The sequence below is a fragment of the Typopeltis vanoorti genome, chromosome 6 (assembly GCF_054136105.1).
Source record: "Typopeltis vanoorti isolate ZY-2024b chromosome 6, IOZ_Tvanoo_1.0, whole genome shotgun sequence".
Taxonomy (NCBI): domain Eukaryota; kingdom Metazoa; phylum Arthropoda; class Arachnida; order Uropygi; family Thelyphonidae; genus Typopeltis; species Typopeltis vanoorti.
In genome coordinates this window covers 157429538-157441911 of record NC_143554.1, presented here as the reverse complement: position 1 = coordinate 157441911, position 12374 = coordinate 157429538, and the positions used below count along the sequence as shown (strand labels likewise).

General features: G+C 32.3%; 1 protein-coding gene across 2 annotated transcripts in view; it reads right to left on the bottom strand.

Moving 5' to 3' along the window:
• Positions 1–3600: 3600 nt before the first annotated feature.
• Positions 3601–12374, bottom strand: part of LOC150106144 (uncharacterized) — a 71702-nt gene continuing 62928 nt past the window's right edge. For both annotated transcript variants that reach the window (XM_090394499.1, XM_090394498.1), the window contains 2 exons: positions 8939–9080; positions 3601–4013 (listed from right to left, as the gene is read on the bottom strand). In XM_090394499.1, the coding sequence (XP_090250625.1) occupies positions 3984–4013; positions 8939–9080 (172 nt within the window). In that variant the 3' untranslated portion in view covers positions 3601–3983. The remainder of the gene's footprint in view (positions 4014–8938; positions 9081–12374) is intronic.

Genomic DNA, 12374 nt, shown 5'->3' with positions numbered 1-12374 from the left:
CACTGAGATACACAGCAGTACATAAATAGTCAAAGAGAAATTAGTAAATAATATGCATTCACAAAAAATTAAGTTTAACAATGCATTATCTACATATAAATAAAATTGAATTACTGCAAAGGTTATGGCAATACACAAGGTCAAAAGTACCTCAGCATTAGGGTCAAATGGGATATCACACACATGCTAAAAGAATTTCAGCCGAAATGCCTTACCCTTTGACATATTTGTATAATTTGTGTCTCAGCTTAGGAAAGAATGTATATTTCCGGGTGGTGTAAAACCTGCTGTGTCTATCTATCTATCAGTATCTGTTGAGTAGGGGGTGAATATTTCAGAGAAGTTGGCAAGAACTCGCCTAAAGAAATGGATTGAAAAACACTATAGTTTGAAAAGAACACAACTGGTCTACTATAGGAGGATCATGTTTTACTATTTGCTCATATTTTATAAAAATATGAATGAATTGAATAAAGGGAATGGATACACTGTGATGCTGTTACACTTTGTTAAGGCAATTGATAGGATAACACATGAAATGTTGTTGCCTAAAGTTTGGAATATGGGACTGGTTGCGAACATTCATCTAAATAATGACTTGAATTAATAGGTAGCCGATGAACAGGTATCTGAAAGTGGTATATTGGGGTATGACGTATGAATCTACCACATTTAAGGTTATCAGTTCTGTTCTATAGGATGAATCCTTGAAGCATTGTAATTAATTTCTATACAGTAATAATATTGGGAAAGATAGGCAGGACAATCAAGATCTGATATACAAACTTACAGAATGATTTGTATAAACTGGAACAGGAGAAATGTAATATCAGCAATTAATTCAACATTAGAAAGAGTACAAGTATATACTTTGGCATGATAGGATCTCCAACAGTATATTATATTGGTGATGATATGTTACAAGAAATTGATGAGGATGAGTTTTTCAGTTATGATGGAAGGTGGGAAGAGCAAAAGAGGAGGTTTCATGAAAATTAAGCTTGTGTGCAGCGAGGAAAGGTGAGAGCTACATTTTTCTCTCACAAAACTGTGAGTGGAACAATCTGCCCGTTGAAGTGGTGAGTGCATTCAGTGTGAATGAGTTTAAAAGACGGTGTATCATCCGCTGTGAGTGATCTACAGCCTCTGTCGATCAGTACTCGACTCTCTGGTGTTCTCTAATGATGATAATAATAATAATCACATAAATTTATATGAATATTTTGGGCAAAATTAAATTAGCTTTTGATTTTATTGCACTCATGGCTTGTCTTAAAATGTCACATGTCTGAAAACCTTGATGTGAAGTGATTTTAGCAAATTATGTTCAGAACAAGACGAGGTCCCAAGTGGAAGTATTCTCAGAATGCATATTCTGAGAAACTGGAGATGGATTTTACTCTGAAGGAAACATCACAAACACACAAATCAAACACCCATATAGCTCTATGAAATAAATGTAGAGAAATTTGATGTTTGCTACTATTTTATTTGAACATATTCTATCCGTGCATTTTCTTCTCTCTCTTATTGCTGCTGTATCAGTGCATACGTCTCGCTGTCGACAATTCATCTGACATATTTGATAGACTTAAAGGATGTAAAATTTGCTATGATATTATATTTTTCTTAGTTTTGCTCGTTTTCTTGGAATCCGGATACATTTGTATCTGTTGAGTATGAATATAATCAACAAATACTGCGGGTTTGAATCCCGCAAACAAAGATGGATGTTTATGATTATACGGTATTTAGGTCGGAGGTGAATTGCATCGCCCTAGGTGGAAGACAATACCATACTTACCAAAGAACAGAAGCAGCTTGAAATTTTTCATGTTTTGTGCCTAGAACAGGGTTACTAGATTGTGTAAAAAACAGATAAGAAAAAAATCCGCCAATGTCTTCTTCCCTATAGGGAATAGGTGAACTCGTTTCAGCCCTAATTTTGGATTTAGAAACTGAAGGGAAGTCGGTCTCTACCGTTGCCAACGAAAAATAGGAAGCTGGCCCACGATTATGACTTATTTCAAATAGCATGCGCTGAATAGAAGCAGACAAGTGCCGCCATCATGTAGTTCCTAATCTCCACACAATATATTACTATTTGAAATAGTGTTCGCAGGTCGACCTCCTGGGATGTTACTGGATGAAAAATCCGAGTCTCACGGAGAAAAAAAAGAGGCTTTGCCAATGTATTTTATCTCTGCAGTGCCAGAGATCAAATATACCAGGAACTAGCCAAAGAATGGGTTACAAAAAGTTACTAGTCAGCAAATCTTTTAGTCTAGAATCGAACTCAGAACTTGTTTCTGCGGAAAGCGTAGTGCTATGAATTCAAACGTCTTTGCCATAGTGCTACACAGGCTTTAAATAATAATATAAAAAAAACTATTTAAGTCATTGACGGAGGCTGCACACTACATGCACAAACCAGCTATTTGTTCTTGAATTCATTCAGTGCTTACACACACACATAACAGCCAATGACAATTCATTAATAAACAATTCAAAAATAACAAATGAGAAATTTAAATACATGTGTGTGTGAATAAAAAATAAAAATAGAAAATCCTTAGCCCATTCACAGAACTAATGTATTATAGATTTATAACTTTTCCTGATTGAGATTCAGGTGGGAGTTAAACCAGATTGAGCAGTTCAGGGTGATTATCAGAATTTGGATAGCAGCAAATATGATGAATATGTTGAAATGGATGCAGATTTATGAAGTTTACTTCTAGGGACAAACCAACCTAGACATTAGATTATGCAAACTGTCGTTCACACTTGCTCATTTTGCAGTAATGTCGTTTTCAGTAAGCATTGTTCACCCAGTTAATACTATTTAATTCTTTGAACATGTCTGAAAGCTACGTTTTTTGAATTTCCACCTCTGATGTGTAATTTCTTCCTTTAGTCTTAATTACCTATACAAGATTTTGCACTATTACAGAGGGACTCTAAGTAATTAGTATCGTCTATCCAGCTACTATTCTTAATATGACTACACGGAACAATTTGAGTCTAGGGGAAAGCGTAAAGCAGAGAGGAAGGAAGGATCGTTATCTCTATCAGAATTCATTCATATTATATTCTCTTTTCTTGAATTCTGGATTCGTTATATTTATAGCGTTTTTTTTTTTTTTTTTTAATAGTCATTTTGAAATAAGCTGGACATTTTACTTTCGTGATGTTAGTTAGATTACTATAATGTAAAAATAATATTTGAATTTTTAAAATATTGCGCAATAACCAGAAAACAGTAGATTTTCATTTGCAGGAAGATGGCAGCAAATCAAATGTGAGCCGCTATGTTTCCACTGCTTTCTTGGAGTCTGTGCACGTGTGCAGAATGACCCATTGGATAGCGCTTTCAGAGTTAAAATTTTAAGTCTTATAGACATACTTCCTAGATATGCCTATGACCACTCGGTTAACCAGTCAATTAAACAGGTGTTATGTGAATTAAATCATAAAAAACACACATACTTTCGAAGTAATTATGATTAGGAGAATTTTAGAAATAATACTGAGAAACTTTAGCCACTTTTCAAAGTTACTGACATACGTGTTGATCCAGAAAACAGATGAACAAATTGCTCACTTTTATACATCTTTATTTTAGAAAGCATATATTATATATTAGCAATAAATGAAAGGAATATAATAGGATATAAATCAGATAAGTTTAGCATTACTCACATAACTGCATATGATAATATTTTACATATTTCTTGAGATTACAATAGCATACTTCTCTACCTTAATAATAAACGCATGCAAAACAGCTAATTAAGACGTTCTTACTGCACTAAATATTAAACATTTTTCTTTTCTTTTTTTTTACATATAGCTGGCTACGAGCCAAACATGCTGCTATTTAACACAGTAGGATTATTTGAATTCGGCATAGATACTAAATAGTAGCTTTACAAATAATTACAAGGACGCATGTGTGCCAGCAATGTACACATCAGAATATTTTAGTATGGGGAATATTTTTCCATAAATTCCTGTAAAGAAAACAGAATATTTATTTAATAATTTATAATAATAGCAATAAATCCACAAAGTTACAAGAGGTGATTCCATTTTCATTCAATTCTACATACGAGTGGAAAATTGGACAAAGTATTAAAAAAAAAGAGAAAAAAAGCTCTTAGTTTTTCAAATAAATCACATGATACTTTAAAAGGGAATGAAAACGGAATCTCCTCTTTCAAATCGTTCCAATCCGAAACACTGAATTCAAACAAACAAACAAAAAAAATCGATCGTCTTCTGGTTATTTTACTAATTTTGTTAAAAGACCTTGTTTAATGAGTTTGAGGTGAAACAGAATAATCACACATTCAAAGAATGCTTTATATAAAGGGAAGAAGTCTACTTAAAGTACACCGTTGATAACAGCTTGTACATTTGTGATATTTTTTTCTAAATTTACTCGAAGAAAATACCACTATTGATAAATTGAAAATGTGCAGCACTACAGGTCCATTCAATCGTCACAGAGTTTCGTCAACGGGAGAATAAAGGCAGATCGTTACTTCGAGAACTAGTAATTTATTTGGGATTTAAGACGAAATAGATAGTATTTATATAAATTTAGTACATATTAAAATATTTTAAAAAGAAATCAGCTAACGCCTTTTTTATTCCCGTATAGGGAGTAGGCGAGGCCGTTTTAGCCCTATCTAACTTTTGGAGACTGAGTGGGCAGTTCAATACACAAGTAGTTTTACGCAACATTATTTGAAAATTATTTTATCACTATGAACCAGATATTAATATACCAAACCTTGGCGCATTTGCTACTATTACGACAAGTAAAGATTATATTTGTTTATACTGATATGTCTTATTTATTCGAAAACTGTTATTTTTTAATAATTCTGATTCTAAAAATTTACCTCCAAATCAAATCATGAAATGCTGCCTGAGTATTGTAAATACTATCAGGAAGGAGAGAAAAAGAGACATTTAAAGGCTCTTCTTCGCTCTGCAGAACGAATTTTATTATTATTATTATTATTATTATTATTATTATTATTATTATTATTAATTATTAATTATTATTATTATTATTATTATTATTATTATTATTATTATTATTATTATTATTATTATTATTATTATTATTATTATTATTATTATTATTATTATTATTATTATTATTATTATTATTATTATTATTATTATTATTATTATTATTATTATTATTATTATTATTATTATTATTATTATTATTATTATTATTATTATTATTATTATTATTATTATTATTATTATTATTATTATTATTATTATTATTATTATTATTATTATTATTATTATTATTATTATTATTATTATTATTATTATTATTATTATTATTATTATTATTATTATTATTATTATTATTATTATTATTATTATTATTATTATTATTATTATTATTATTATTATTATTATTATTATTATTATTATTATTATTATTATTATTATTATTATTATTATTATTATTATTATTATTATTATTATTATTATTATTATTATTATTATTATTATTATTATTATTATTATTATTATTATTATTATTATTATTATTATTATTATTATTATTATTATTATTATTATTATTATTATTATTATTATTATTATTATTATTATTATTATTATTATTATTATTATTATTATTATTATTATTATTATTATTATTATTATTATTATTATTATTATTATTATTATTATTATTATTATTATTATTATTATTATTATTATTATTATTATTATTATTATTATTATTATTATTATTATTATTATTATTATTATTATTATTATTATTATTATTATTATTATTATTATTATTATTATTATTATTATTATTATTATTATTATTATTATTATTATTATTATTATTATTATTATTATTATTATTATTATTATTATTATTATTATTATTATTATTATTATTATTATTATTATTATTATTATTATTATTATTATTATTATTATTATTATTATTATTATTATTATTATTATTATTATTATTATTATTATTATTATTATTATTATTATTATTATTATTATTATTATTATTATTACATGAGCACCTCGATGGAGGTCGTAGATTCATCACAATAGCTCTACTAACATTTCCACAAGCACTTCCCATCATACAATAGCTGTCATACTTCAAGTTGAGCTCATTATTGAAAAAGCACTCACAAACTAACTACGGCAACCAATTCCAATCATTCATCAAAATCAAAGCAAAAAATCTAGTCCTTATGCCCACTGTACTCTTACTCACTTTCCAGGGGTAACCTCTAATTCTCCTCACACTAGTCAAGTACTGAAATATTTCCTCTGTATCAATCCTATAAAATAATAAAACTCCCAGCTAATTTTCTCTTAGTATGATTTTCTCATTTTTATCATGCTGGTTCCATAGTTTACTTTTTTTCAAATGAAAATAAATATGTGATTATTCAGACCTTACAGGATCCGAACATCCATAGCAATTGGAATATCCTGGAAAATTGGTTTTTTCATCCTGCATACAAAAAATAAGCCATGGGAACACACGCAATTTACAGACAAAAAATACTATAGATGGTGATAGATGGAATTGTGGATAGTAGCACACAGTGTAGACGGAGGATTAAGTAGTGGAGACAGTGGGTATTGTGCCAAGAAGTGCCTTCCCACGAGGAGTTGTTAGACTCCTCGGAGGTGGCATGTAATAACAATAATGATAACAATCACGGCCTAGAATTGCCAAGAACCCAAAACACATGTTTTGGATATAAATATCTTCTATAAGAAGCACTTTCTTTATGCAATGCTTTATTAATAAAGAAACAAATGTCGAATGTGAGAGTGAAAAAGAATGTTTAAGATATGTTTCGACTGATGAGTTCAGTGTTCTTGATGCGAGAAAATGCAACTAACCACGCAGCTGCTTTTTACATAAGCGTCTAACGTAACGTGGGAACAGATGCAAAACACTGTACCGTATGCATAAAGCAAAGTATTGCAGCTTCTGGATTTATGCCATGTGTTAGAAATATCTTCAAAAACCAGCAAACTGAAAAATTTTGAAAATTTCCGAAATCGAATTTCTGGACTAAAAAAAAAAAAAAAGAAAAGAAAAAAAAAGAAGTGTCTGAATAATCTATAAAATGTGAATAAGCTATAAAATATGTTAAAACATTGCGAAATTCGACCGACCAAAACAGAATGAAAACACGGTGATAAATATTTGTAAATGTAAATTCAAAGTCCTTTTCCGAGTTTACATTTCGGAATAATATTTATTTCTTAATCATCAATTTATTTCAAGAAATAAAATTTCCTTATTTCTTATGTACGATTCGTTTTAATGCATATTTAAATTTGAAAAACTTATTCTTTCAGATGCATAAAAATAAATTTTGAAGATATAAAAATTTTCAATATAAAGCCGAATAAGGAGGGATAATAACTTTCAAATCTTTTACTTGTTAATGTGTTCGTCAATATACAAGTAATGATTTGAGCTATTTGATCAAATTTTGCAATACACCTTCTGAACTTCAACTATGTATCCACCATCGCACCTAGATCTCTGCATGCATGACTCTGAAGTGCATAATTTTGCGTACTGCAACATTAAATTGATAATTATTATCCTTCGCCCACACTGCCGATGTATGTAAATCAATCTGTAATGTCTGCGTCACCTTTATCAACTTGTCCTCCACTGTTTGGTATCATCAGAAAACAAATGAACCTAATCTCCCTTGAATCATTCCTTACATCGTTAATATACGAAGTGAACAGTGCTCTAGTACAGACCCTTGAGGCATTCCAGTGTTTAACACAGAAAGTTCGCTTTATAAACATGTGTAACATGCCAACATTAACTTCATGGAGACTGACATGTTCCATGTTTTCTGCGTGTTATATATAATTAATCTTACTGATTTCGAAGATCCACAAGGGATGTAAACACATGGCTGAATTCATCAACTTATTCTTCAGTCTAGGTGGTACTACCTATGATTGTATCCCTCTTTTATCCTCCCACTTCGGCTCGCTAAAAAAGTTAAACAAGAAGTTAAGCACTGTTTAACTTCTTGTTCCGTTAAGAATCGAATATTTTATATTCATGAATTCTGTAAAAACCTTTAGATTTATCCAAAAATGGCTCACTTGATACTTTACTGCTGGTAGAGGTATTATTCCATTAATGTAGTGGCCGAATGAGATGAAAATAATTGAGCAAAAATGAAAAACCTCTAAATCATTAGCGTTAACTTAGAACTTTCTTATCTATTTATATTTTCAACCACCCACCCACCCACCCACTTACCCCTACCCTTGCTCCTTCAGATCTCCGCCTCGAAATCTGCTGCTTTCTGAGTCGAACATTTGTTTCTCTTTTGGGCAAATCAGAACAGAATTTAACACATTTAATCTTCAAAATATGCTATCACTCAACGCATAAACAGTGACATCAGTTATACAAGCAAATAATTTTTGTATTTTATATGATAAACAATCACACACAAATTATTCCATAATGTTGCCATTTGTCCTCATAAGGAGCGGTCTTTATAATACAGTTGAATGAACTCTTACAGATTTGGCAGTAGCTAGCATGCAGTAACAGAACACATAATAAAACCGCAGTGTGACACACCACATCGCAGACCACAGAATATTTTGGAACAAAACCAACCCTTAATATTTATTTATGGGAAATAACTTGAATAAAGTTTTCATAAATTTTATTTATATTATTATTATTATTATTATTATTATTATTATTATTATTTTAGATGAAAGGTTTGGCACCATTCGCATTGAATCAGGATACTGTGTGGTCAATAATTCAATGTTCGTGTGCCATGTTTCTGCCATAGTAACTAAGATCTAGAACATCTCGATTACGTCTAGCATCAGAGAAAAGTACCTTATCATATTTAATTCCTATACTTCTTTTTAGATGTAGCAAATACTGAACAGTAAACTCAAACACAGTAGCCTTGTCTGTCTTCTCACTCAGTCCTGGTACCAAAGTCCTCAGAGTCTGACAAGCAGTTTTAATTCGACTCCTGAAACGATTAAAAGAATATTCGATTAAAAAACGATTAAAAGAATATATATATATATTCTTTTAATATATATATATAAAATTATAGAAACATATGTACCGCATAAATGGCAAGCACAAGAATTCGCGTATTTCATTATTCCCATATTCAAATTTCCGTAGCCATTGCATTCGCTCGCATGTCGAACTTTATATTTATATAAACTTAAATTAAATATTTACATGCCGAAGGCTCTCCATCTCTAGCTAGCATAATCAAGTCACTTCAAAGATAAATAGCGAAGACTGATAATGAAATGACCCGGAGAATGAGTCGCATGCATGGAAATCATAACAGTGTTCCTCGTGGTGATTTCTGTGGTTGCAATTGAGAGGAAGATAAGGCCGTACGCCAAAATATGTACAGTATCATTGCCGAAATAGAAAACGAAACAACTTTAGCCTTCTTCATGATAATCAGATATCCCTCTTGTGTTCAGCCTGTTCTCTCTCTCTCTCTCTCTCTCACACACACACACACACACACACACACACACACACACACACACACACACACACACACACACACACACACACACACACACACACACACACACACACACACACACACACACACACGTCATGTCTTAAAAACTTGGAATTTTCGAAACTTTAACCCCCAGGGCAGAGCGAATTTCGTCCTCAGGATATAGAATATATAGACAACATATGGAACTCTGCATATAGAACAACAGACTCTACTTCTACTTACATTAATCGAACAAAACGAATAATAATAAAAAAACTCTTTCCAAACTCTTAAACCAATTTGTTTTCCATTGTTAATTTTTATTTATATGGGTATCATGTCCACAAGTCCTTCGCCCTAGTACAGACCCTACTCTATCAATTTTTTCAACATTCTAACATAGATTATAAGTTATTGCGGGAAAAAAATTTCCTACAAAAAAAATAACAAAAAAAATTCAAAAATATCAAAAATACAACGAATATTGTAAAAAATAAATAAAAATAAATCCAAAAAATCTAACAGAATTCCAATTGGAAAACAGTTTCCATTATACTTTACCAACAACCTAAGGCTTAATACCAATATCAATGATATTGATTTGTCTGCCGTCTCTTCATCGGATGGCACTTAGAATTAGTCGGGCCAAATATCTCTGATTGGCTACCGACGGGGACTGAACTGGTCCCTCAGTCTCCAAAAAGTTAGAAAGGGCTAAAATGGCTTCGCCTACTCCCTATGGGGAAGAAAAGGCGTTAGCAGAATTATTTATTTATTTTTACAATGTGCACTGCTACTTATAGACATCAAAACCGATTTGTTATTCATCACAAAACCTCAACTGAAGTCCACTGCGACTACCGCTCATCGAAAATTTTAAGAATACACCATGCGTGCCTTCCGTAAAGTGGAACATGCGCTTTAGTTAGGTGTGATATCCCATGCCAAAGGTTATCAGATCTGGTATCGCCATTATATGATCTGATGTGGCTCAAACATTGCAATGGTGCCAATTCGGATGACCTTTGGAATACCCAAATCCCTTTTCCATGGTCGATCATGGAAAAGAGGGCTCTTCTGCTGAACTCTAACATTAAATCCCATATCACCCCAGCGTAAGAATGATTTCAAATCTGGAATGGCGCGTCAGAAACCACCCTCATGATGCCAGATTTTATCCGTTAATCGGAAAGAGTTATTCGCTTAATAGCTTTCCCTTACACATTGATCCTCTACACTCATTTTCCCATAGGGGCTCTTTTTCTGCATTATGTGTTTTCTATAGGTTCCTCAAGGGCTCACTTTAGTGAGTACGGGCATGGCAAACCCGAGGTACCTGATGCTGGACCATGCCTTACTTCATGTAATATACAGGGTGTTCGGGATAAATTTGACATATTTATAATTAATTATATTTTTCCGTAAGTTACATGTATTAACACACACTTCTCTTCATTTAAAAGTTTGGACCCTTCTTCATTCATATACAAGATGTCAGAAAGGATGGATAGCTGGAACCCACCTGAATCATGGAAGAGAATAACTTGTATCATGATGATTCGTGCCCGCCATCAAAATAAGGATATTACGACTGCTGCCCAATGCTCCCTGAATACAGTAAAAACAATCAGGCATGAACTAGAGACTTGCAATGGTGACTACGAGAATGTAGCAAGAAGAAAGATCCCTAGCAGACGATCTGATTGCGTTCGTACAGCAGAATTCCTCGCAAATCTGCAGGAACAGGTGTTGAAGAACCCTGGCATTGGAATTCGGGCTTTGTTCGTGGAGTTGCTAACTGTAGTCAAGCCCTGGATAACAAGGGTAGCCAATGGTAGGCCGTATGTATGGCAGCAGGATTCGGCCCCTTGCCACACCTCTGGGAAAAGTTCAAAAATGGTTGTCTGAAAATTTCTACGACTTCACCAGTCCAAATGTTTGGCCTCCAAACTCCCCAGACCTTAACCCCATGGATTATTTTGTATGGGGCGCAGTTGAAAAAGACACCAATCGCACTTCCAGTAATACAAAAGCCCAGTTAATGGATAAAATTAAAACAGTTTTTGCGGCCCTTCCCAGGGAGACTGTAGCATCAGCTTGTTCGAGGTTCCGAAGCAGAATTGAAGCTGTGATCGATGCTAATGGTGGTTATTTTGAGTAAATCTTGTTGATAGTATTGTAATTAACTCTGCCTGTAATGTTTTTTGTCAATTCATTAAATTTAATAGATACAAAGAAGATTTTCTTTTTCCTTACGAAACTGTCAAATTTATCCCGAACACCCTGTATATCTGTTATATTATTCTGTAGACTGGTCCCTCCTCTTCTTTCTTTGCTTCTTTCTCATCTCCTTGCTCCTTTCCCCTGATGCTATTAGAGTATTCGAGGGCTAGGGGTGAGTCTTTCCTATCTTGCTAAGTCATTTCGTCTCATGCAGCCACCGAAGGAGGCAAGCTAGCCTCAATAGGTGCCGGTCCCAAGCCCGGGTAAATGCAAGGGTTGATGTCAGGAAGGGCATCCGGTCGTAAAACTTCAGTGCCAACTCAAACTGTGATTATGAGTCGAAGAGAAAATGATATAAGGGCTAGGGCGTACCCCTTAAGCGACGCGCAGCCACATCGCCCTACAGCTGTGAGAAGTGGACGAGGGCTACAGCATCAAGGGCGGGTGCGGTTAAAGAAGCGAGCCCAGCAGGTAGAGAGGATGTTGCGAGTGGGAACACTGAATGTTGGAAGCATGACTGGAAGGGGAAGAGAGGTGGCAGACATGATGAGGAAGAGGAAGTTG